Raw genomic sequence first — 27,012 nt, forward strand, 5'->3', positions numbered from 1 at the left:
ACTGGGAATCAAACTGGCGATGTTTCAGTGCACGGGACTACACTCAACTGAGCCACACTGGCCAGAACATAAGTTCCTAGGTCTTCAGACTTTTATCCAAGTGCCTCATCCATACCTGGACTTGATTAGATGTGCAGCTCCTAGATTTTGAGCTGTTAAAATGGGATTCAAATGAAGAGTTCCTGGAAAAAGCTGTGAATAGACTATGTATGTGGGAGGGATGTGAATTATTGCAAAATGTTCCATCCCACGTTATTTTAAAAACGTGAGGACGGTGGAGTTCTTTCCTTCCTGCCCTTGGATATGCAGGCTTGTGCAGAAATGCTACTGACTTCTGAGTCTGGGTTGTAAATAAATGGCAATGGGGCTTTTAACATACTGGCTGGAACATTCACGCTAGAGCCCTAAGTGATCATGTAGTCTGACTGCTGTGAGCACACTGTTGTGAGGAGCCCACACTAATCCATGGAAAAAAACATGGCAAGATCCTGGAAATAAGAGAGATGCCCTGCCAGCCCCAGCTGCTCTAGCTCCCTGCTGTTTCAGCTCCATCCAGCATCTGACCGCAAATCTGAGACCAAGAGCCAAATCATTCAGCTGAAATCCTTAAATCCCAACCCATAGAAAAAAACAATATTTAAAAAATATTTTTTTATTTTTCCATTACAGTTGACATACAATACTATTTTATTAGTTTGTGTACAACCCAGTACACTGGGTTATATTAGACATTATGTAACTTACTAAGTGATAATCCTGATAAATTGAGCCAGGTTTTAGGATGATTTGCATTACCCAAAACAGAAACACAGTTTCTGATAGAAATGTAATATAAATAAGAATGTAGATGAAACCATAATTTCATTTTCCATTCACCTGAACCAGGAACAACCATAATAAAAAAAAGTATACCAAATTTTTATTCCCCTGAAATTTGCAGTCTTTGAACATGACCACTGCTTTTTTAGGCATTGAGCCATTTACTGTAGTTGATTAATCCACAAGTCATATTTATCATATTAAATATACAGAGATGACTTTATTTCCTATCTCTACAAAACAACACTTATAATTGTACTTAAAAATAGATCGCAAACAATAAAACCATGAAATCAATGAAAATGCATGTTCCTTTATATTTTATTTACCACAAACATTAAGAGAATACAGCAAACACTGGAAAAAGGCTTTTTAATGTAAAGCTAATCACCTAAAATTATGCCTGTTCCCCCCCACTCATCCCAGTTCAACATGCAAATATTTATTTTCACATATGCTAATTCTAGAGCATTACAATTCCTTGATGGTTTTCTAAGAGTATCCTTGTCCTGTAACTTAAATTTCACAAACTGTACACGATTGTGGAATTATACCATTATTCATATAGATTCACAACATAGTAATAATAAAATTTGTTTTTTAAACACTATTTTAATAAGCCAAACCACAAAACGTCCAGGTTCAGATTTTAAATGTGTTTATGAAGACTGCTGCTGATGTCAAAGCATGCAGATATGACCACCTAGATGAAGCTGGATATTGAAACTCCTTCAGTAGGTCCAAGGATGCAATGTCTCACTCATCCCAAGCATCTCCGTATTTGTTTACTTTGACTAGGAAAAAAGCACAAATAATTGATGATTCCAACTAGTAATGCATAGAAAGGCGTTATTTTAAGTTCGCTATTATGATGAAAAGTTATGTTTCTCGTTTTAATAAATGCACACGAGAGTAGGATTAAAAAGGGGCTGGCAGACTTTGGTGAACTGGAGGTTGGGCATAAATAGTAATGCAATGTGTGGAGAACCTGACTTAAATATTTGATCCTCCTAACAACCTTCTAAACACAACCCCCATTCTGAAGGAGAGGAAACAGATTAGTAACTTGCCCAAGGTACAAGCCTAATAAAACAAGTGGACTAAAATGTGAACACATCTGCATAGGTCCAAAGCCTGGGTGCCATTACCACTTTACCTTCTACCTAAGTAAGTATGGTATAAATTACAGCATGTACAAAAAATTACTGGAAAATTTAAAAAATAATAATTAAAAAATTAAATTTTGTTTTTCACAAAAAATATAGCAGTAAAAATGGTCAGATATTCAGGTTACGGTTAATTCAATCTTCTCTCCTATGAGTCATGATACTGGTGGCAAGGAGGAAAGTTCCCAATATTCCTGCATTTTACATAAAATTGTATTTTGAAATATGCCCGTCTTCTGTACTCTTTCACCTTTTAGTCTCTCTTTTACATAGCCTTCATCTATAAATTTAAGTAGTCATAATGTAAAGAAGCATTTATCTAAGTACGGACTAGGAACCTCATTCCTCAAGACTTTCAGATATTCTATAAAGCCAAAACTATTTCATTGTTATACTAAGACATTATATATCCCTTTCCCTCATAATTTGTCATTTCCCTTTGCTTACATTCCCTCATTAGTACAAGGTAAAGTTTTCTAGAAGCTGCATGTGTGGTGCTATCAATTTCTAATTAAATAAATGTCATCCATAGAAACTAAAATTGAAAAATTTAAGTGATACTTCCAGCAACTCCACACTGTACTAACATCAAATATCCTGTCTAGATTATAGAACATGCTAGAAAACCACTAAAATTATTTAATAACTTTATCTTCAAATAAAGCACACAAAAATCACCTTTCTTTTTATAAACTATTTCATATTAAAGTTGTCATGTTACAAGTTTAAAAGACTGTTTACAGTCAAAACCACAAATGTCAAAATTTAGCAAATACCAAAGATCTACCATATTTCTTTTTCTTAATCTTTATTACTATAGAAAGCCCAAAGAAACACTCCATTTCTGATTTACCAGCATAAGGTACTATGCTATGCAGACATAAAAGATTACAAAATGAGAAAAGTACTACCGTCTGCCCTCATGGAGCTTACAGTCTAAATCAAGAATGTCAAACTCAAAGGCTAACATAGGCCAAATAAACAAGGCATCCAGCCCATGGGCTGGGAGTTTGACATGCTTGGTCTAAATCCTCAAGTTAATTAGCAGAACCAAGTACCAGTAAGTCTTTACATATACAGAGTAGTAGCTATTGAATGCATAAGGTTTACACAGTTTATTTTTAATGACAAACATTAACAGTGTCAATTATCAGCCTATTTTAAAGCTAAATTTTTAACATCAATAATGTAATATATATTATCCATCATTAATACGAAAATAGAATTCTAAAGGCAGTAACCATTACCAATTAGAAATAAATTTAGCTCTAAAAGAATGATTACAATAAAAAGTACAGGCAGTCCTCGCGTTATGTTGGACTCAAAGAACATCATTTCGTGGTTATGTTACTATCTCCAATTTATTTACTTTAAAAAAGTTCCGTCATTTCAACTTATGTACATATGTGTTTCATGTTTTTTTTTTATTTATTTACCACAAGTAAAGGTCAGGAATTGTTCTTTCTTTTAAATGTTTTTAGTTTCACTTCATTACTGCTGTGTATGTGCTCCTTGTAAGTGATGTAGGTGCTTATGTAGGTGGGCTCGACTTACAGCGAAAATCGAGTTACGTCGCACCACAGGAACGGATCTCCGACATAAACTGAGGACCTCCTGTACTAAGAACTGTTATGTATCTTTACATTCTTTGTGGCCTATGACTTTCAAGAAGGTACCAAGAACAAGCTTGTGGAAATTTAGAGGGAAGGGGTGGGAGTGGCTGGGTGGGTGGGAAACAACTTGTATGCATAATACATAATGTATGGACAGAGACAATACGTGGTGGAGGCCTGGGGCGGGGGGCAGGCTCTAGGGCCCAGTGGGAGAAAAAAGAAGACACATGTAATATTTTCAACAATAAAATTTTTTTTAAAGGTACCAAGAACCTATTCCTTCAATTTTTATAGTAGTAAATAGAAACCTTGAAACAATGACACATTCTCTAAAATTCCTCAAGACATACAATTCTATATTAAAATAGCTACAAACCCTTTATTAAAACCCCTTCTTCTGTTATAAGTAAACTTCTGTGTCAGAAAATTTACTTGGGATATTGAATAACTGCTCCAAAATGACTTAAAAGAAACAGTGATCTGGGACATCTGTAGCACACTCACCAATAAGAATTTTTTTAAAAAAGAAAAGAAACTGATTTTAAAACTTATACTTAATTACAGAGTAAAAGTACTATTTTAAAAAGGTCAAACTCCTCTTTGAAAATGTCCTAAATCTGCTTTGTAAAGCATATAACTCTATTTCAATTTCACTAAGAAAATTAGTTTCATTAATCATGATTCTGTGGCTCTGCCAAAAGTGGCATTACAACCCAATTATCAACCTTAGATCACCAGATCTGGTTTTATGTAATAGATGCATTATTTTAAAAAATGGTTTCCAATTTGAGTTCTTATAAGAAAAAACAGTCAAACTGGATGTATAATTCTTACATTATATTACAAAACTAGTCTTACTATCTTAAGTCATACTACCATTTTGACTTAATTTTCGAACACAAAATGGCCTTTACAATACCTTAAAAATGCAAGATATGGTAACTGAAATAGCGATTTTTAAAAAATATATACTATTTTAGTTAATTGCTTATAGAATTAAATCATGTTAACACGACTAATTTTTGTAACTAATGCTGCGATATCCAATCCTACAGAATACAGTGATTAGACTAAACTATCATACCTTCTTTTTTGGGTATTCTTTCCTGCATAGGCCTGACTGAGGGGTCAGTCTTATGTGCTAAAGTTACTTCATATGACTCTCTGTTCTTATTCCTTAATTCCTCATATGTAATACTTTTTCTTTTAGGACTTTCTTCAAGCCTGGGATCAGGTCCTAAAACAACAAACAGTTAATACATGATAATAAAGAGTTGAATAAATGCAAAGCAACTAAATTTTATAAATGCTCCTTACCCATAATAAAAATAGAATGAAGTGAAAAAAGGATCAAATTATTACCACCATTCCAAAAGTACTATAATTTCCCAAGGTAATTATAAAACCAAATCAACTTAGCTCACAGTTTCAAGTTTTTATTTCTAAAATCTAAAATTAACATCAAGAAATTAAAAACTAACAATACCAGAAGAACAGAAAACATAATACACACCAGCATAATTATGACTCATTAACATGTTAGTGTTTTAAACTACAAAGTGTTTATATAAACAAATATATTCTACTAGTGACAAATGAATAAAACTTGATCCAGTATGGCTTTTATTTGGTAGTATTTCCATAGTTAAATGTTCCCATAACCACAATCTATACACAACTCCAGCTATTATTAAAAATTATTTTACCATCTTTGTATTTAAACAAAAATACTTGAAAATAGCTTACTAAGAAGTATAAAACATAGCCTTTTAAGCAAAGTATTTATCATTTTCACCTAGGTCTAATAAATGCAATACTGAGGCAAAAGAAAGCAGCAACTATGATTTCGACTGGGAAACCAGCATTTATTCTTTATATCTCCAAAAGAAAGTATGAATACATATTATCAAAGAGTTAAATACTATTGAAACACATGCAAGTTGTTACTCTTAATATTGGTTGGCAAGACCAAATATTGAAGATACTTTATAAAATGTATAACCAGCAAAAAAGGCCATTTTATTATAAGCAGTTCTAAAGAAAATAGCAAATGCCAACACAACATTCAATGAACAACTACTTACAATCTGACACACTATTCCAAAAGTACTATTTTTCAAAGAGGTTTTTAATAAGACATACAAATTGGGCACATTTTAATTATGATTATTTTTTTAAAATAATTTTTGATAAGTCATATTGTTCTGGAACTCAATAGTAAGATCCCACTGAATAATCAGAATTTTTAAGCAATCTAACTAGACATTAAATGCTTTCAGCCATAATCATTTATTTTAATACATTAAATGCTTTCAACCATAATCACTTAGTATTTTAATACAAAGTATAGTGTATTGATACAAAGAACATTTAAGTTTTTCCTTATTAATTCTAATACTATACCATTGTTGAAAAGTAAAATTTTCTTTACAAAAAAAAAAGCAAAGAAAAAATAGTATAATCTTATATTGGTTTTAAAAAGCACTCTGTATTTCACTAGTAATGAGTAATTATTGGACTCATTTCCCTTCACCATAATATTTTTAAATATTTAGATAGTGTATACTAGATTAGTAGTCAGAAACCTTAGGTTCTCATTCATACTCTGCCAACAATTAGTGAATGTCCTTGGGCAAATCACTAAGCTTCTTTGAATCTTAGTTTCTCAACTGTGAAATATAGAAGTATATAATCAATTCCTAAAGTTCCTTCCAGATCTAATACTTTTTTCATTGTTCTGAAATTCTGTGACAAGTAATGAAAACATCAATCAGATGGAATGTTAGGGAGAATTTTTTACACTTATAAAAGTCAAATGAAAACATCCCGAATTGTGCAGGGAGAATAGCATGATTTACTACTTTGAAGGTTATACAGAGCTGGAAGGAATAAGAATGGAAAACAGCACTGATTTAAGTCTAACTGTAATTAACTATAAGTGTCATAATAATTATGAAGGAATACTTCTACTATGAATTCTCTACATTGAATAACTTTAAATTCTTAGAAAGCAGAACTAAAGGGGCAAGTAGTTCTACTTAACCAAAAGGGGAAGGTGTCTTAGTATGGGGGAACAGCAGCTGAGGCAAGCAAAGGAGGCCACTCTGCTGGTCCATGTGGAGAGCAGCCAAAGCGCTGCAATCTAGACTAGAGAGGGGTGAGAAAGCAGAACAGCAGACGAATCAATAACTGCTCTGGAGATTGTAAAACACGGGCCTTGCTGTGGTCTGTGGGACAATACCTAAGCTTTTATTATATTAGCTTTTATTTGAAAAAGAAACAATGTAACATGGAATGGAATTTGCTAATGCAAATGAAAGGAAGAATGCAAGTAATTACAAGGCTAGAATACAAGTAGAATGGATTTGAACTTGAGAAACGGGAAAAATGGAGAGATGCAATGAGGGACAAGGACAGCTGCCTTTGGATGAAATGACTTGAACCATTCTAGTCTGCCCATCTTCTGCCCCTTCTGACTACAGTTGACCCTTGAACAACATGGGTTTAAATTGTGTGTGTCCATTTATAGGGAGGTTTGTATAAATGGTCCTGCACAGTTCAAACCTAATATTGTTCAAGGGCCAGCTGTAATTGGATGTCTTTATTTCCAACCATTCAGGAAAAAACAAAGCAGCTGAGGATTAAGTCTCTCAACAACTTTCATCCACTAAAGAATCTAAATTATCTCAACTTCCATTCTCTCTGGTCTCTTCTGAAAGTACCCCTTCACTTTTGCTCTAACGCAGTGCTATCGAATATAGTTTTCTGTAATGATAAGCATGTTATATATCTGCAGTAAAAAAACAGTAGCCACTAACACATATGGCCACTGAACAACCAAAACGCTGTCAAAACAACTAAGAAACTGACTTTCAATTTGATTTGATAAATTTGAACAGCCATATATAGCCAATGGCTACTTGATATCCTGACCTACCCAGAACTGCTCCGCATCCTCTGGAACCTCACTTGACCTATAGTCAACTTCTCCCTTTCCACTGTATTCCCCCATCCCCTTAACCTACATACGTGTATATGTAGCTACAAACATCTCCCATCTGAGAGAAAACTCCAAATGTTCCTTTAACCTTGTTTGTTCCCTATTGTTACTGGCTTACTATATTTGGTTCAAAGCAAGTATTTTTGAAGAATACCCTAGAGAGGTCCACAATCCCTTATCCAAACCCTTGCAATCAGAAATGTTTCAAAATTTAGACATTCTCAGATTTTATAAAAATATTATAGTGTATATAGTCCTTGTATTATTTAATATTTATCCATTCCAAAGTTCAGAACAGCAAAGAGCAAAAACAGTATTTCTACAACAAAATTTAGGAAAAACCATATTAAGATAAAGACAAATAAACCTTATGTTTAGCTCAGGGTTTGAAATGAGTTCATGTCAGACTTTATTGCCTGTTTATTTAAAAAACATTTGCTTTCAAAGCATTTTGGATTTTAGGCTTTTTAGACAAGGAATTGCAGACCTGCATTTTCTGTTTCTAATTCCTCACCTTTCACTGCAACTAGACTAAAGGAAGGAAGGAAATTAACATTTGAGGGAGCCTATTACTTGCCAGGTGTTCGTCTGATTATTTCATCTCATTCCAAAAGTTCTTTCAAAGAGGTATTATCCCCATTTGATAGATTAAGAAACTGAAGGGATCAAAAATTACAATCACTTGCTGAAAGTCACATAGCCAGTAAATGTGAATCAAATCCAGGCCTTAACCAAAATTGATGTTGTTGTACTTACATCATGTAATCTTCAAAGCTAATATTTACACAAACTTCACAAAGCATTTCACATAGATTTTTTTTCACTTGACAATAGTTCAGTAAGGCAGGTAATTATTATTTTTCTCACATTACAAAGAAGCTAAAAGACTTTAAGACCAGCCTAATAAATGTAACCTTTTTAAAGCCTCTCTGAGCACAATTTACCACTTCTTTGATATTCCACCTCACTTAGTATTTTCCATTAATGGGACATACTAGTAATTTATCTTTATATTTCTATATCTTTTAACAGACTGAACCTAAAAAAAAATGTTGAATGAAGAAACAAATGAATGAACATGCTGTGTTCAGGCTGATGGTGGAACACACAGATGATACTCAGTAGAAAAGGTCATCAAATAAAGTTTATACATACGTTGGACCATTAAATGCTGAAATTCATTTCAAGAGAAGTTTCTACCTTGGGCAATATGATCAGTAATACCAGTGGGAGTAGATTCGTTCATAGAAGAACTAAATGGAATTGGCTCATAACGAGGAAACTTCTCTTTATCCATGTTATCTGCTGCGGGGGCTGTCACAAAAGATGAGTGATCACTCACATTGGATTCATATCTTGGCTTCTGAGAATAGTACCTACAAAAGGAATTCATATTGTATAAGAAACATGAATTATTCTTATACCTTATTTAAAGAAGCGTAGATAGGTATAAAAATCAGTTATCTTATGTTCTAAAGAAATTGAATTATTTTAAGTTATTTAAAAATGGTAAAATTAAGCCTGTTTCTGCCACACGCACACAAAAATGGTCTGACCTACTTATATAACTTAAAAACTGTCACTCAATATACAGGAGGAAAAAAAAATGTTTATTTAGTTTTCCAATTATGAGGCTTCAGAGATCATTTTAATGTGTTTAAAGTTTTGAGAAAGAAAAAATACTCCAGATCAGAAAATGTGTCCATTTTCCACATTAACTGGGAAGTTACTCATACAGTATTAGTCCACATAAACTCTACAGTGATAAAGCAGATGTAAGTACCGTGTTTCCCCGAAAATAAGACATCCTCCGAAAATAAGACCTACTTACAGGTTTCCTTCTGACTGAAATATAAGGCATCCCCCAAAAAATAAGGCAACCCTAGGCTAAACATGAGAGATTTGGTCCACTGATTCTGAAAGAAATGGAGTCACAAGAAATTCACCAGGAAATTCAGGAATTGGATTGTTATGATGATGTTCCAGAAGATGATGACATGATTGTCATTGAATAAATGAGTAAATTCTTGATACTGTAGGATTCAGTTTGTCTGGTTTGTGTTGACAAGTACCGTACTACCGGACTGTATACAGGTAATAAATTTCCTTTATTTTCATTTAACAATAAATGTGTACCATATTCTTCTTCATGGAAAAATAAGACATCCCCTGAAAATAAGACTTAGCGCATCTTTGGGAGCAAAAATTAATATAAGACACTGTCTTATTTTCGGGGAAACAGGGTACATCTAGCTCGCAACGAGTTTACATTGCTTGTCACTTATGATATGACAATGTATCTACCAAATCTAATTACCTTATTACTTTTCTATCTATCTATCCAGAGATTCACTTACACAATTTCCCTACTATTTTAAACAGAAGGATTAAAAACTTTAAATTTGAGCTGAAATTGATAAAAATTGCGAATCCAAAAGAAAAGTTCAAAATATAGGTAACCAAAGATGTTTGCCCAATTAAAATCCTTTATTCTGGGATACACACTCCCAATAGGATGCAACTTCTATATAAAACAAAGGTAGACAAATCTCACTCCACCTTTATTTATTTTCAATATTTTTTTTTTATTTTAGAGAGAGAAAGGGAGATAGAAACATTAATGAAATAAGATGAGAGAGAATCATCAATCGGCTGCCACCTACACATTTCCTATTGGGGATTGAGCCCACAACCCAGGCATGTGCCTAACTGGCGACCTCTTGGTTCATGGGTCGACATTCAACCACTGAGTAACACTGGCCTGGCTAGCACTACCTTTCAAAATCTAATTAGCTTTAGCTTGCAACAAAGTGTCAAGTTTCCAATGGTCCTTCAGTTAGGCAATATTTCATGCCTGAACTATGGCAATATCCAGTTACAATTTTTTAGCTAAATGTAAAAACCTTTAACAAAGAAAAGAATCTGGCCTACCCAGGTACTGCAGCTCGTCGTGCCTGTCCTGATCGTAAAGCTTCTCCAAGAGGGGAATTCTCAAGATGCTTGAACTTCTCTTGGCAAGTTTTCACATAAGAAAGCTTTCCAGCAAAGTATCCCATGATGCAAGCAACTTATTTGTTAAAAAAAAAAAAAAAAAAAAAAGAATGTAACTCAATGTGCTTCTTTTGACAAGAATCTTTTCTAAAAGTACATTTAAAAAAAATTCTAAGTATATCTTTGGTGTGAAAAAACTAAGATTTCCTGAAATAATGATAAAACTATCACATTAAATCAGATGGAAATCAAATCATTTGCCCAGCTAATTTATTCAGCTTGTTTTTAAAATTAGGTGCAATAAATCTTTTAAAATAATGCATTATTAAATGCTACCTAAATATGGCTCTTATTGAATCATGTGTCTGTTTCCAATACAAAAGAGAGGCTAACTGGAAAGATTCATAAAAAACTTCAGGTAATTTTAAAAAGCAACTTAACCCATTTCCTATTAACCATATTACAAAATATAAATAAGTTATGCTTATTTACACTTTTAATGTAAATTAAACATTTTTTCAAATTAAGACTTAATTTTTATAATTTATCTTTATTAATCAGAATCCCTGAACAACTTTCTTCTCTAATAGAGTATTTGAGAATTTATTTTCAAATAGTATATCTTTACAAAATAATTTAAATTAATACTTCTGTCACATTATAAATACCTTTTTAACTCATGGTATTTAATGCTAACAATAAAAAGATTCATAATAAATTCCCATTTAATAAAAAACTTCAACTGATTTGTAAAAACAAATAGCCAAATAACTGTTATGAGTAAGACAAAACATTTTTAAACACATTATTTTACTTAAGTAAAAAGCTAAAAAACATTTGTTTTCATACTTACATATGAGTTTAGGAATGGAACCATATTTAGGATGACTTGAAAGGAATCCTAAACATAAATGAATAAAGATTTCTGAGTAACATTAATAGCTGGAGAAATTCACACTGACAAGTTTATGCTAGGAGTATCTAAGAAAATATCACAGAAATTGCTAATCATTATGTGATCTCTTCTAATGTGAGATAAAAGTTCAGCAACAAAATATAAAGTAAGATATATTATTTATCAACAGAAATAAAGAAAAATATAAAAGGAAGAATCAGTACAGATTATCTTTAAATGTTACCTAATATCATTAGCTCTTTCCATAATCCTAGAGAAGTCTAAAGCTATTTAACAACTAAGTAAACTTAGTATCAACAGAAATATGAATAAAATTGAAAATACTCAACAATGTATTAGCAGAGGCAAAAATCACTTCATATAAAGTCACTGCACACACATACAATTATTTCTTTATATCAAGAACAAACAAAAACAGTTTAAAAGATGTAATTTATTACAGCACTAAAAAATATCAACTACCCAGGAGTAATCTAATAAAAAATCTGAAAGATCCCAACATTGAAAACTACAAAACTTACTGAGAAATAAAAGTTAAATAAACTGGCCGGGACCAGTTTGGCTCAATGGATAGAGCGTCGGCTTGGGGACTGAAGGGTCCCGGGTTCGATTCCGGTCAAGGGCATGTACCTTGGTTGCGGGCATATCCCCAGTAGGGGGTGTGCAAGAGGCAGCTGATCGATGACTCTCTCTCATTGATGTTTCTTACTCTCTATCTCTCTCCCTTCCTCTCTGTACAAAATCAATAAAATATATTTTTTTAAAAAAAGTTAAATAAACTGAGAAATACACCATGTTCATACACCAAGACTATTGTAAAGTTGGCAAGTGTCCATAAATTCACCTATAAATTCAATACAATCCCAATTAAAATTGAAGAAAATTTCCCCTCAAATTAAAAACCTTATTCTAAAAATCATGTGGAAACAAAGTGCCAAGAATAAGCAAGGCAATATTGAGGAGCAACAAAATTGGAGATATCAAGATCTATGACTATAGTAACTAAGACAGTCTGTTATAAGTATATGAATAGATAATTTACCAAAACCAGAAGAATCCAGAAACAGACCCACACACACAGTCACTTGATTTATGACAAAGGTAACACTGCACTGCAGTGAACAAAGAAATAAAGTCCTTTCAAAATATAGTTCTGAGTCAACTACATATCCATAAGGGTGGAAATGTACTTGAGTCTGTCTACCTCATACAACATTAAAAAACAATCCCAACTGATTTAAAAATTTAAGTATGGGTATAAAATAAAGCTTACAGAAGCCTAAGAGATTCTTCATGTTCTTGTAAAAGACAAAGATGTTAGAGCACAAAAATCATTCTTCATAAAGTAGAGATCTGACATAATGGATGACATTTAATTAAGAACTAGTTAATCCAAGTGGGGGGAAATAATCACAACACACATATCTGACAAAAGACTCATTTCCATAATATACAGAGAACTCACAAAACCAATAGGAAAAATAAGACAGTCCAATGGGAAAATAGACAACAGACTTAAACAGATACTTCACAAAAAAGGATATATTTAAATAGGATATGAACAAAAGGTCCTCAATTTCATTAAATTAAACTCACAATGCAATCAATATCACTTTTCACTCGCCACATGGCTAAAATAAAAGACACAAAGATAGCAAGTATTGTGAGAGTTTATTAATAAAATTGTATTAATAAATTGGTAGTGGGAGCATAAATTGGTTCAAACCATTTGAGAAGTTTGGCAGTATCTACTAAATCTGAATATATAGACAATTTATGACCACGCAAAATGTCTACCAAGAGACATTGTATTCATGGCATAACTACTTCTAATAATCAAAGATGGAAACTACTCAATTGCCAATGTACAAAAGGATGGATTAACTGCTGTGGTGTATTCACAAAGTGGAAAACTACACGGAAATGAGATTAACCTACAGCTAGATTAATCTATGCAACAATGTGGATGAATTCTGGGATATACTGGTAAACTAGCTTTTCAAATAAAAGCCCTAACTTATAATGTTGGTTGATTTCCGTGGAGAGCAAACACTTGGACCCTGACCAATTTTAAGCTACCAATACTACTAAGTACTTCATACTGCTAACATGAAAAGGCTATTTTTCCTATCATAGTCACATTTTAGGAGCCAGCTAATTAAAAGAACAGGTTTTTAGAATATGTGGAGCTCATCCTAAGGTTGCCACCCTTTTCTATGATATCTTCTTATTCCAAGGACATAGTTCACAAAATAATGTAATGAGTATTTAGTTTTAAGATTAGAGACTGAAACATTTAATATTTACTTTAAACTCAATTGCAGATATGAATAACACTGCCCTCTTTAAGCCAACAGAATTTGGAACAAGAAAGTGTCCCCATCCCTCTATTATCATAAGACAAAGCTGGTTAGGGAGTCATTCATGTTCAAACCAGTGTATAAGAAGCACTGGAGAGTTAGGTTCAGTAGGTCTGGGCGGGGCCCCATGAATTTGCATTTTAAACAAGCTCCTAGGTGACAATAAAGCGAATGACTTAGGTAGAACAGGCTCGTCTTTCTGCCACCCTGTAACCCATCCATAGGCTTTTATTCACTTTCTTGCTGTTGTAGATTGTTATTGTTGCTACAATGCAAGACGTTATCAAATTCTCAAATCAAGATATTTGTGGCAGTGGGTCAATCTATGGAGACAACTCTTTTGCTGTTGTAAAAATTTATCCATGATAATGCTTTATATATACAGTATCAAATTTACTTTATCTAAAAACCAGGAAAATACCATATAAAAACATGATATTCAAAATGCCAAATTCAAATTTTAAATATTTACCTTTACTAATTAATCCTTGAGTAATCAACATACTTGTTGCAGCCAAAGGCACAGCTAGAAGAGGAGAAAGAACTTGTCAACATAACAAAAGGAAAATATTTTATCTGAGTTCAGTAGGATAACCGTGTATCAATATAACCATCCAGGAAATATGTTGTAAAATTAAGATCTTTAAGAGATTTTTTCCATGTTTAACAGCTGTACCGTATACAGTTAGTGGAAATATAAAAGAAGCATTTAATAATATTTAAAAAATTACAAAATTAGTGCACTGGGCACAGTGAGATACTTAATCAGGGAAGGGTTTCTATCAGTGTAGGGATCTGTTTGCCTATAATTTTCACATGTAACAAAACATTCTTCTTTTGATTGGTTTGGACCATTTAAAAATGTAAAACCATTCTTAACTCATAATCATATAAAAACATGGCCCTTACGTTTACTCAACCCTGGTTTAGACTATATATGAACAATTTAAGAAAGAACATAATTAAGACATCTGGATTATTAGATTTCATGATTAAAATCCGTAACTTGAAATGGGGAATTAGCTTTGCCATCAGACAATTTGCAGAAACCCTAAGGTTTGAATCCTCACTCTATTACTTACTAACAGACAAAATCAGAGGACAGCCCTGGCCTGTGTGTTCAGTAGTCAGAGCAACAGCCCACATACAGCAGTTTCTCGCGATCTATTCTGGTTAAGGGCACGGGTTTCAGGGTCTCAGGTTCGAACCCTGACCCCAGTAGGGACCCACGTGGGAAGCAGCCAATCATATCTCCCTCACACTGCTGTTTCTTTCTCTCTCTTTCCCTTGCCCCTCTCCCTTCCACTATCTGAAAAAAGCAATGGAGAAAATATTCTCAGGTAAGGATAAAAAAAAAAATCAGAGTAGAAATAAAATTACCTTAAAGTAAGAATGGCCCCTAGATCAACATGTCTAAATCTAAACCAAGATGGACAAAGTAGTTAACAGACTTCAAAAAATCTGTAAAAAATATCTTAGTAAGTACTTTTTCTATATATTCCTACTTGTATTACAACCTTTTTAGATCAACAGCACAAGATGACACTTTCCAAAGAAAATGGATTCCGTTGTTCATTTACATTAATATATGCAAACATCACATACCACATAGAATATTCTTATGTGAAAATACAAATATAAATTACAAAATTTCTTAATGCATGACTATTAGTCTACTCCTGGTAATAATATCTGTAATTACAGCCAAGGTTCTATGCACTTTCAATGTCTGAAGTTATATTATGCAACACTAAGGGTTTATCTCTGTTTTAAGAGTAATCACTACTTACTAAAACAGTACACTGATTTTTTGGCTGCTATAATTTCCCAGTAATCCAGATATAATATACAACAAGCTGTTTCTTAGCCTGTCCTTATCACATGCTTTCTATCTAACTTGTGATTAATATGCTTTAATAAACAGAATTATTTAGGCTACTATTATCCATATACCAAATGTCCTACTTTAAACAAACAAGCATACCTGGGTACCCTACCTATTAATCACTATTTTTCAATGTAATTTTACCATAGCACTATTATAATTATCTGAAATGTTAAACACATACAGCAGCATAAATTTATCAGCTAGAAGTAAATGTGAATACCACCGTATCTATGTGGTCATCAGCTCAAAATTACAATGAACGACATAGATTTATCTAATAGATTTGTCTTTTTCTTTTTTTTAGATTTGTCTTTTTCTTAATCCTGTGTTATCTACAGACTTGAAAATAGACCACTTTATTCTATCTATTCTATGCAATCCCTGAAGATTAAAAAAAAATGTGTTGCCAGAGTACAAATGAGTTATCTGAGAAACTGTTCTCATATTTTTTTAAGTTCTTGATTCACAATGACTATGCATTTAAAACAATTATTCTCACCTAGAGATGTGCATCACCACCTAATTCTCACAGTTTCTTTCTAGCTTGAAAACTCTAAATCTCTGAGTATTAAATAGAGGATAAAAGCCAAAAGATCTTATAAGAACTCCTATTATCTTAACCGCTCTTTCCTGGTCTTTGTTCATTCTTTCCCCACCACTTGGTTCTCTTATCCATATGTGCTACTCAAACTTTGTCATTTATTCCATTATTTCTAAATATTAACCACTTGATATATACTATTAACAGTTTTATGCTTTTATTTCTACATTTAATTTCATGGTGAATTCACCAACACCCCTACACCACAAACGCTAATTTCTTATATATACCTTTGTTTCTATCTCCAGCTGCGTTCAGATCTTCCATCATCAGATATTGTGTCATGAACTCAAAATGTCCTAACGTTTCATTCTTCAAACTATACTTTTTTATCAGTAATGTTATCATTAGTCAGTCTCCTAAATTGGGTATCTTAGAGTATTTCCTTCATTCCCTCTTAATTAACCTATTTAAAAATCCTATTATGTGTCCTTTAAAAAACCTTTCATTGCCAATCCAACATTCTGAGTCCAAATGATACTACAACCAACTACATTCCCTCAATAACCATATGCCCGAGTTATTGCCAACTACATCTTCTCATCCTTCACACTCCCCCTGCTTACTAACATTTTTCCTTTAAAAACTTGCATATCATCTTCTTGGCCTACAATCCCCAAGAACCTACAATCTATAATGAATCAAACCTTAACTCATTGGTATCATGTTTATTTTTCTACCCTAACAAAAGACCTCTTGCTCCAATCAATGCAAACTCAAGAAGTAGAGAACAAGTTATTAGAGAATCTGCCTTTGCTCACTATTCCTTTCATCCAAATGCTCCTCCACCATCTACTTCATTTACTTAAAAGGCCTATGAAGTCTCTGTTGTTGAGTGAAACCTTTTTAAACTAAATTAATTCCAATTCATTTATCTCTTAAAAATTCCTCTTGCTGTTTTGCAATAGGAATCTTTCTCAAAAGTGTTTTATGAATTGGCTGTTTTAACTACATCATAAAACTATTTTAGGGCAAAAAGACTGAGTCTCATAAAACTTTATCTCCCTTACACACTATAAGCATAAACAGCTGGCTGACTGATGAAAAGGTACATCCTCCTTTATTCCTTAGGTCACTCCTCTCTTTTCAAAATTCCTTCGGGCTTTTTTTGTTTTGTTAGAATTACCTTATCTGAAAGGACTTCAATAACAAGTGAAGCAACACCAGGGTTCTGTTCAAAAGTAATATAATGTCTTATGTTTCTTGTAACATTCTCTGTATTTAAGAAATAAAATCCTTAATGGGGGGATAAGGACATATACGTAATACTACAATCAACAAAGAAATTTTAAAAAATAAAAAATTCTTCATGTATAAGGTCTCTAGCCAAAAATCAAAAGCTGGTAACATTTCAAAATGGTAAAGTGAGAACTAATAAGTTTGTATTATGTAATGGCTAAGAGAATGAGAATTAGCCGAAACCGGTTTGGCTCAATGGACAAAGCGTTTGCCTGCGGACTGAAAGGTCCCAGGTTCCATTCCGGTCAAGGGCTTGTACCTTGGTTGCAGGCACATCCCCAGTAGGGGATGTGTAAGAGGCAGCTGATTCTCTGTTCAATGATTCTCTGATCAATGATTCTCTCTCAGCAATGTTTCTAATTCTCTATCCCTCTTCCTTCCTCTCTGTAAAAAATAAATAAAATATATATTTTAAAAAATGAGAATTAAAATCATGAGCTTCTATCACTTCTCAGCCTTTTGGCTAAGATCAAGTGTAAAATCATGAGCTTCTGTTTCAGACAGAAGTGGCTTTGAATACAGACATCATGACTTACCAGCTGTGTAACACTAAAAAACCTATTTCACATTGCTAAATCTCAATTTTTCATCTGTAAAGGGAGGGCAATAATAATCAACCTTATTAGGTATTTTTCATTTAATTTATATTCACTTAGTAAGTTCTCTTACTACTTACCAACAAAAATACTTCATAGTCTTGAAAAAAGTTATAGAAATCATTACTTTAAAATATGTAGAATTCTTTTACTTCAATCTCTTTTAGCAATAATCAGACTACACCAGCAAAAGTGTGACAATTTTTTTTCTATATGAAATCATCAAAGGTCAAATTCTGTTGATTATAAAATTTAACTTACATCTGAACCAGAAGCTTTCATCATTGCATTCTGCGAAGACCCTTCTTTCTTCTTCTGTTGGAATGTAATCAGCCCCTATGTCTTTTTACCAAGGAGAAATCAACAAACATTAAAATACCTATCCAAAAACTAAGTTTAAAAAATTATCTCAGTTTAAACCAGTGATTTTCCAACCTTTTTCATCTCATGGCACATATAAACTAATTACTAAAAATTCTGCGACACACTAAAAATATATTTTTTGCCAATTTGACAAAAAAAAAGGTATACTTCTGAATCATTCACACTGGATGGCTATTGTTGTGTTAGCTGTTGTCACTTTTTTCATTTAAGGAAAAAGAGGTCAGTGACCTGACTAAATAATCAAGGATTGCATATTCTAAAAATTCTTATAGTACAGGGGATGAAAATTGCTGGTGTAAACATAACAAAACTCACACACTTTTCAAAATGAAACAACAGGCTTGTTATTAACTTTTAACAAACTCTGACTTCAAACAGAAGTCAATGATACTATCTGCTAGTTAGAACTGTATATATAAAGTGCTATGTTCAATGCAAAATGAAAATGAAACATCTTGTTCAAATTATTAAGAATTTCAACTTCAAGTGTGGGTCTATCTTTGTGTGACTGCACAGGTCACACATCCATAATGTTAGTCCAGCTGTGTATACCGTTAGTCAAGGCAGTGAAAATTTCTCTATGTATAAAGTGCTTCTAATAAATACTTAATTGATAGTTACGGGGAATTGGTCTTGCAACTTCAGCATTCGGCTCTCGAAAATCAGCCCTGCCATTCATCTTTCCTGCATAAAAAATATTTATATTAAGTATTAGAAACAATAATGAAGATAGGTCAAAGTAAGTCAGGATATAATCAAGTAACATTACTAGTCTTCATGGCAATCAACAACTATTTACTAAACACTATTACATCTGAAGCACCTGACATAATAAAAAGTTACCTAAAAAAAAAAAAAAAAAAAAAAAAAGCGCACAGCGTGGCTGGCATGTCTCAGTGGTTGCATGGACCTATGAACCAGATCCCAGTTGGAATCCTCCCGGTCAGGGCACATGTCCGGGTTTCCAGCTCCATCCCCAGTGGGGAATGTGCAGAATGTAGCCAATCAATGATTCTCTCTCATCATGGCTATTTCTGACTCCCTTCCCCTCTCTCTGCCTCTCTGAAACAAACAAACAAAAAATGTTTTTTTTTTAAATCACACACCTATTAACTAATTGGAAATGATTACTCATCTTAGGATACTTAACTGAAAAAGAATATGATTTACAGTATTTATCAGCTGATATCATTAAGATATTAAAGGATATCAACAGATATTTTTCTTCCTGAAGCTGGTAGATTTCACATTATCCTAGCTTTGGATACTTTCAGAAATATTTGCCCAAGATTTGAATAATTCCCCAAAATAGAGGAGGAAATTTTTCAAGTCATTTCTGCACTTACATTTTTATTTTTTAAATATACTTTATAGATATTTTTTTCTACAGCGAGGAAGGGAGAGGGATAGAGAATTAGAAACATCCATGAGAGAGAAACATCTATCAGGTGCCTCCTACACCCCCCCTACTGGGGATGTGCCCGCAACCAAGGTCCATGCCTTGACCAGAATCGAACCTGGGACTTTTCAGTCCGCAGGCCGACGCTCTCTCTATACACTGAGCCAAACCGGTTGGCGCACTGCAATTCCATTTTAAAAAGACAAAATAATCATCAGGAAACACACGTATCTCACAAAGCAGTCCTCCCCCAACAGGGAATAACAATGACGTCACATCCTCCCAGGGATGCAAAGCTAATACCAAATTCTGTGTCCTCCAAGCTTTCGTCCCTCTCCAAATAGAGAGAGAGAAAAATACGACATATAACAATGCTTAGCACTTCAAGAACATGCTTTTTTTTTTTTTTTTTAACCCATCCCTGGGGACTTACGAGACCAACAGATGAAATCGTTCGTAATTTACATAATGTCCACATTGCGTGATTATCCCCACCTTAAAAACTGTTTACATAGGGGAACGGCATACACGATGAGGAGAGAAATGAGGGCCCTTCCATAATTCACGCAGTCAACAGGCCCTCGCTGAGGTCCACGACATAACCCATCCCTCCGCTAAGGAACGGGAGCGGAGCAGGGAAGATGGATTCACGGATGGAGCTCCCTGAATAAGCTATTATTCCTACCCCAAAACAACTACGAAAGAAGGCATGAAACCCTCTTCTTTCTCAGACGGCATCCTACGTAGAGCCTAGAAGGAGACTGCCAAGGCCTACAGGGCCTCTTTGGACCACCTCCCTTTCATCTCTTCCATTCCAAAGGAAAAACAAAAACAAAGAACTGAGCTGAACCCATGTCGTCCTATCGACTCCCGCACTCCACCCCCAACCCCCACGGCATCTGCATCTCCACCAGCAACAAGCGCCCCCCTCTCCTCCCCAACACACACACACACACACACATCGGTCACCCTGAATCTGCCCCATCCATCCACACACACACACACCCCCCCAAACACTCCCCCTCCCTTCCCCGGTCACCAGCACTCAGGAGCCCGAGACCCTCAGTGCGATCGGGCCGCCCTCGCAGGCGGGAAAATGGCGGAAGGTGCAGGGGAGCCGCGGGCCGCGCAGCGGTGGTGGTGAGTGGGAGATGGTGAGTGGGAGATGGTGAGTGGGCGGGCGGGCGGGGGGCAGGACAGGACTCCCCGCGGCACCTCACCCACCTCGGATGACAGCCCCGGACTAGGGCGCGGCGAGCCCGGGCGGGCGGAGGCAGGAGGCCCGGAGAGGACGAGACACGGAGCGGGGGGGTGGGGAGCGGACGGCGGCTGGGCAGCCAAAGAGTCACCCAGATAAGGGCTCCCAGTGACCGTGACCCGGAAGCACTGCCAACGTCCGGGAAAGGACGTCACCCTCCCCGCGGCGTCCGAGGCGCGCAGCCCAGGAATACGCTTCTGCGCCTGCGCCTGCGCCCTTCAGCGCCGCGGTTCCATCCCGCCCGCCCCGGGGCTCCCCAGGCCGCGGCGCTCACGAGCTGCCCCGCAGCTGCGCCCGCCTCCTCCCCGGACGAGAGCCCCGCTCTGCCCCCCACCCCTGATCCCTACCCCCACCTCCACCTCCACCCGCTTCCTGGGTTGCGGGTCGTGGCTTGGCTTCAGGCCGTTGTGACGCAGCGCTCTGACCTTCTAGTGACCGGCCGGCAGGAAAGTTCTGGAACCCCCTTAATCCCCTGGTCGAGAGTTACCGACTTTCTCGTAGGCTTTTTCTGTGTGTTGAAACTTGACCCGATTCGTTTCATTTTTTGAGCCTCCGGGCTGAGGCGTGCCAAGTGTCACGCATGCGCACTTGGCTGGCTGTCAGCCTGCTGTGGATCTGGTTCCTTGACTAGGTCTAGTCTGAGCCTCAGGTGTTTCTCCTCTGGAAAATGGCGATCACACCTACCTCGTGGGGTTTTTAGGGTTAAAGCAGCACGCCTAAAAAAGAAGCTTAAGCGCTCAAACGCTCTCTACGAATGGGAGAGTTGGTATTTGACTGGGGGCCTGATGACTTCTGTTCATAAGACATCATGCTGCCACATCCAGCCGCCATGCATTCCTCTATTCATTCTACAAGTAATGGAGTGCCTTCTGTGAGCCAGATACTGAAAATTACTGGCGACTTAGCCCTACCCGTTTGTGGCATCCACTGCTAACATCCTCTCCCGATTTCTTAGCTCTTTTCCTGCGCCTCTGACATCATCCTCATTTCATCTCTGTCGTTGCCCCTAGAAATGCTCCAAATTTGTTTCCCCACAGATTTAAGCGAGAGAGCCTATGGAGATCCATCTAAGGCACAAGCTCCCCCCTGGGGTTCCTTCCTTAGAGCCTTTTGGTTGTGCCCATCATGCACAGAATATAAGGCCCTTCATGGCTGGGTCTCTATTGTAGCGTCCATCATTAAGAAACACACTTGCACCTGTCCGCTGTCCTGTCACCCTTCCACCAGCCCTCTTCCCTGCCTTGTCAACGCTATTCATATATCAAAATCCTGGTTTTGTATTATCTCCTTTGTGAAACCTTCTCAAAAACACCCCCCAGAGAATTAATCACTCCTTAGCATCTCTTTGTACATACTTTGGTCACTGCAATGTCTACTAGGTTCTGTATCCTGTTCTTTCTGCTTATGCATATCTGCGTTATAGAACTCCTGTAGGACGGAGACCTTGGCTTATAAATCTTCACACTCCAAGTATATCCCCAAGAAAATCAATATTAGTAATTAATATTCATTTTGTTGCTCAGCTGGTTCTCAGCTCAGGGCCTTTGCAATTTCTCTTCCTTCCTGGAGAACTCTTCCTCTGTCTGTTCACATGGCTTCTTGTCTCCGGTTGCAGCTGATGTCACCTGAGGCACTTTATTAAATAGGCCTTCCCTGATCACCCAATTAAAATAGTACCCAGTCGGTCTTCATGTTACCTTGTTTATTTTCATAGCACTTATCTTGATCTAAAACAATTATTTGTTTTATTCTCTCTCTTTCTCTCTCTCCAACCCTCCCCTCCAAACTAAAATAAAAGCCAAGAGAGTAGAAGCCTGTCTGACATCAAAATGATTGGCACAAAGTATGAAATCAGTAAACACTTCTTTAATTTGTTGAGTAAATTTTGTAAGAGAAGAAATAAGAAGAAAATTAGAAGACATATTGTATGAGCTTTATGCCAAAGCAAAATTTGTTCTTTTCTTTGCTCTCAGACTAGATTATAAGATTCCAGAATTCAGTTATTCTTTATATTTACTGAGCCAGGCCTAACATGTGATATATGGTAGATACTGATGAGTATATTTTCTGTTGCCTAGATATTTCTTAGCAACCAAGTTAATTAATAAATTGGATTTATATTGATGAAAGGGTATTGTGATCTTTCTGCAGGAACAAATAAGATCCTAAACATTTAAGGTAAACTCATTTTCTGTGCTGGCATTTAGAGGTAGTGAGTCTATTAGTAATTAGGCAATGCAACAATCAAAGAATTTAGACATAAATTAATAAGGTACAAACTGGAAGTTGATTCACATTTGATAGAAGCTACTGGATTTATGAGCCAATTTAGACCTTTGGTGCTTCAATCTTGAACTGTGAAATCACTAGAAATCAATCTACCTACGTTAAATCAACTCTCTTCAAAATACCTCACTGAATTAAGATCTAATGGAATGTAATCATAAGAAATGCCCACTTGTTAGATATGACATCAAAAAAGTTAATTATAAAGGAATTATTTATGGTACTCATTAATTCATATAAGGAATTGCCAATGTTGACAAGGACTGAGAACTATCCGTTGAATAGAGTTATTTTTAATTTTGGCAAAAGTAGTTTCATTAAAATTTAGATTATAATGGGTTGAGAAAAGAATGGGAATAATGTAGTGAAAAGTATAGACTATTTTAAATTTTATGTACAAAGAGATAGCATTCTGTCATAAGGTAGATGTCTTCAATGATCCGTTCATGGAAGTTTACTTAGTCCAACGTAATGAAGCCTATGTCCTTGGCATACTGAGGGAAACACTGGTGGCACATGTTGAAACCGTATTTCCGGATCAGACCCTGGCGTTTTGAGCAGACGCAGCAAGAACGAGAACCCTGGCCGAATTTCCTCAGATAGCTCCAGGAGAGTTGCTGGTGACCCATCTCGCTGTCTCTGTAGCAATAAGGCAAAAGGCAAGTATAGACTATTCTTTACAAAAGTTTAGCTGTTTGGTGAAAGACATAGAGTGAAGACTGAGTGGAAAATAAGGAATGAATAGTTTTGTTTTTTAATTCCATAGTGTCTTTTTTAAAACATTAATTGATTGATTTTAAAGACAGTGGGAAGGAAAGAGAGAGAAATATCTATTTTGTTTTTCCACTCACTTATGCATTCATTGGTTGATGCTTATATGTACCCTGACCAGGAGATGGAAAATGAAACCTTAGGGTAGGGGTGTCGAACTCAATCAGAGAAGGGGCCAAAATCTAAAATCCAGCCTAAATCGCGGGCCGAATGGTTTACTGAACAGTCATAAACTGTCATTGTGATGGAAACGCAGCGGAGTGCAGTGATGACAGCGCGGTGCGGGCCACATTGCAAGGCCTGGCGGGACGGATTTGGCCCGAGGGCCTTGTGTTTGACACATGTGCATTAGGGTATCAGGACAGTGTTCTAACCAACTGAGCTACCTGGCTAGGGCCTAATTCTGTACCAGTAGAGTGTTGACAGTAATTGTCAAGGAGAAGAGTTGAGAATATGGAAATGAGAAGGGATAATTAATAGCAAAAGGCACATTTCCCAGCTAGTGTTCCACTAATGTTCCGTAAGCATTAATTCACTCAGCCTTTGGGATGAGCTTTGGGCGGAGCTCCCAGGCCAGTTGCCTCAGCTTGAACCTTTTTTGAAGTCCTCTGAAGGTCGCTTGTAGGAAGGAAAGCCTATGGCATGCCATGTATTCCACAGGTGATGAGAACCACGGGCAACATTCAGCTTTTCTCTGCGGTTAAATCTCAGAAAATTCAGCCCAAGCGCCTGTTGCTGCCCATTGTGGGCAAGGATGCATGGGGTTGCCGGAGATATTTATGTTCTGGAACATGGCAGGCATGGCAAAGGGCAGCTGACAGGGTGGAGACACCAGGCGACAGGACAGAGGCTCCGAATGGGCGCAACTCCTGGGAATAGCCTCAGGGAGCAGCCCCACATCTCAGTCTTTTTAAAAATATATATTTTATTATTTTTTTGTAGAGGGGAAGGGAAAGGGATAGAGAGCTACAAACATCGATGAGAGAAACATCAACCAGCTGCCTCTTGCACACCCCCTACTGGGGATGTGCCCGCAACCAAGGTACATGCCCTTGACCGGAATCGAACCCGGGACCTTTCAGTGTGCAGACCGAGGCTCAGTCTTCTCAGGCCCACATCTCAGTCTTCATGTTAATTGGACATGTCTGGCCTTTTGTAGTTGATACTTTCTTTTTAGGCCACATGCACCTCTGAAGTTATGCTTGGATATATTTTCCTGGGGCTTGTTAGTGCTTGTTTTCCCTGCAAAAGAGATGAAGAGAAGAATTAATAAAATGAAGGGTGCATGTCTCTGTATTAAAAGGGGTCAATTAATATCTCTGAGATTTTAAGTCATAAAACATTCTAAGAAAGCACCTAGCACAGGGTCCAACACTTACGTTACATGCAATAAAAATGAGGTTTTTTTTTTCTTTGAGATCTGAAGTACTGGAAAGGAAGTTGAAGAGACAGCGATAGAGAGATAAGCATACAGGTGATGTAGCCTAGATTGTAAATTCCTGATCAGCAACCACAAATAGTTGTCTAACCTTCTAACTAAAGTTTAAAACAAGGAGTTTTATTTTTAAGAGCAATATGGGGCTTCCAATGACAAAAGAGTTCAGTGTTAATCAATGCTGTTGGGGGTTGATAAATGCCAATTGCATTAGTTCTTTGTTCTTTCATTAATCTCAGCTCAATCTCCAGGATCAGGAGAATTGTGTTCAAACATGAATCTGTTTACTTTGTTGTAACTATGCAAAGAGTCAACTCTTTGGTTGGTTAGAGAAGGAGATTTTTTCCCCACATTTAGGTGACTCTCTTTTGCTGAGAATCTTTTCACCGCAGAGAATATTTGAAAACAAAGACCTTCTGAATAGCCACCCCTGCTTTTCTTTCTTGTATGATAGTTTCATTTGCAGGCAGAGTGCAGTGGGTGGCGGGGACACACACACACACACACACACACACACACACACACACACCATCCTCCACACACAGGAGGTGACCCTTACCGCAGTGCTCCTGAATCTGTCAATCAACCAGAGAACCATCTGCCCCACTTTAGATTTCAGGAGCCATCTTGCACATCTGCTGTGCCTTTTCTCCTGTCACTTATAGAACCCACTAAAAGCTGTTAGATGAATTAGGGGAACCAGAGTGCAGCTGCATGTAGCTGATTTTGAATTTTTTGCAGCTGGATCCTACACATCACTCTCAGTTTTGAAATTATTTTTTTTTATGAGATTAAAACCACAAAGTGAATAATTCACTTGATAATACTAACTCCTAAGAGACTGGGCCTTCAAATTCTGTTCTCTGAAAAAATTTTAAAATATATATTTTAACAACTCCCACCAAATGTTTAATATTCAAGCCTAGAAATGGTAATGAATAATACCTAACATTTGTTGTGCACGTACTATGAGTCAAGCACTGTTCTAAACATTTTAGTACAATATTGTATGAAATCCTCATAACTACCCTATAGGTAGTAGGTACTATTACTGTCCTCCCTTTATGAGGGATGTGAGGTACAGGGTGGCTGAGTAACTTATTCAAGGTCACATAGCTAATAAGTGAGTCATGTTTTGAATCTAGCCCAAAAGCAGTGCCTCTCAAACTTTAAAGTGCTTACGAATCACCTGGAGATTTGTTTAAAAAGCAGATTCTAATGATTGGGTTTGAGGTGAGGACTAAAATGCTGCATGTGTAACAAACTCCCAGTTGAAGTCAATGCTGCTAT

The 27,012-nt window shown here is 36.1% G+C and overlaps 2 protein-coding genes and 1 long non-coding RNA gene across 7 annotated transcripts; 1 reads left to right on the top strand and 2 right to left on the bottom strand.

The window, feature by feature from the left end:
* Positions 1-946: 946 nt before the first annotated feature.
* On the bottom strand, positions 947-21,746 carry OCIAD1 (OCIA domain containing 1). 5 transcript variants are annotated; one of them, XM_045572769.1, is made up of 9 exons: positions 21,656-21,746; positions 19,195-19,257; positions 18,451-18,531; positions 14,338-14,391; positions 11,443-11,490; positions 10,530-10,665; positions 8,799-8,974; positions 4,683-4,835; positions 947-1,613 (listed from the first exon to the last, which is right to left on the bottom strand). In XM_045572769.1, the coding sequence occupies exons 2-9, from the start codon at positions 19,250-19,252 to the stop codon at positions 1,576-1,578; spliced, it is 744 nt and encodes a 247-aa protein (XP_045428725.1). In that variant the 5' UTR covers positions 19,253-19,257; positions 21,656-21,746; the 3' UTR covers positions 947-1,575. The 5 variants fall into 5 exon arrangements, with proteins under 5 accessions (XP_045428725.1, XP_036272608.1, XP_036272619.1 ...); XM_036416715.2 differs by lacking the exon at positions 21,656-21,746 and adding an exon at positions 21,197-21,376; XM_036416726.2 differs by lacking the exons at positions 4,683-4,835; positions 21,656-21,746 and adding an exon at positions 21,197-21,390.
* Positions 3,624-4,179, top strand: LOC123651340. Its single transcript, XR_006739980.1, has 2 exons — positions 3,624-3,657; positions 3,861-4,179. It is a non-coding gene; the product is annotated as an uncharacterized LOC123651340 (long non-coding RNA).
* Positions 21,747-23,895: 2,149 nt separating the features above from the next.
* LOC118706999 (40S ribosomal protein S29-like) lies at positions 23,896-24,174 on the bottom strand. The gene has a single exon (XM_036416774.2). The coding sequence runs from the start codon at positions 24,143-24,145 to the stop codon at positions 23,975-23,977; it is 171 nt and encodes a 56-aa protein (XP_036272667.1). The 5' UTR covers positions 24,146-24,174; the 3' UTR covers positions 23,896-23,974.
* Between the last annotated feature and the right edge of the window lie 2,838 nt (positions 24,175-27,012).

This window comes from Pipistrellus kuhlii, unplaced genomic scaffold (genome assembly GCF_014108245.1).
Source record: "Pipistrellus kuhlii isolate mPipKuh1 unplaced genomic scaffold, mPipKuh1.p scaffold_m20_p_1, whole genome shotgun sequence".
NCBI lineage: Eukaryota > Metazoa > Chordata > Mammalia > Chiroptera > Vespertilionidae > Pipistrellus > Pipistrellus kuhlii.

Bases quoted from the DNA above. Each gene is read 5' to 3' on its own strand.
- LOC118706999 (XM_036416774.2), bottom strand. From the start codon at position 24,145: ATGGGTCACCAGCAACTCTCCTGGAGCTATCTGAGGAAATTCGGCCAG.
- OCIAD1 (XM_045572769.1), bottom strand. From the start codon at position 19,252: ATGAATGGCAGGGCTGATTTTCGAGAGCCGAATGCTGAAGTTGCAAGA. The intron at 10,666-11,442 runs GTAAGTATGAAA...TTAACAAATAAG, and splicing joins TTCCATTCCTAAACTCATAT to TTGCTTGCATCATGGGATAC. The intron at 4,836-8,798 runs GTAGAAACTTCT...TTGTTGTTTTAG, and splicing joins TACTGATCATATTGCCCAAG to GACCTGATCCCAGGCTTGAA.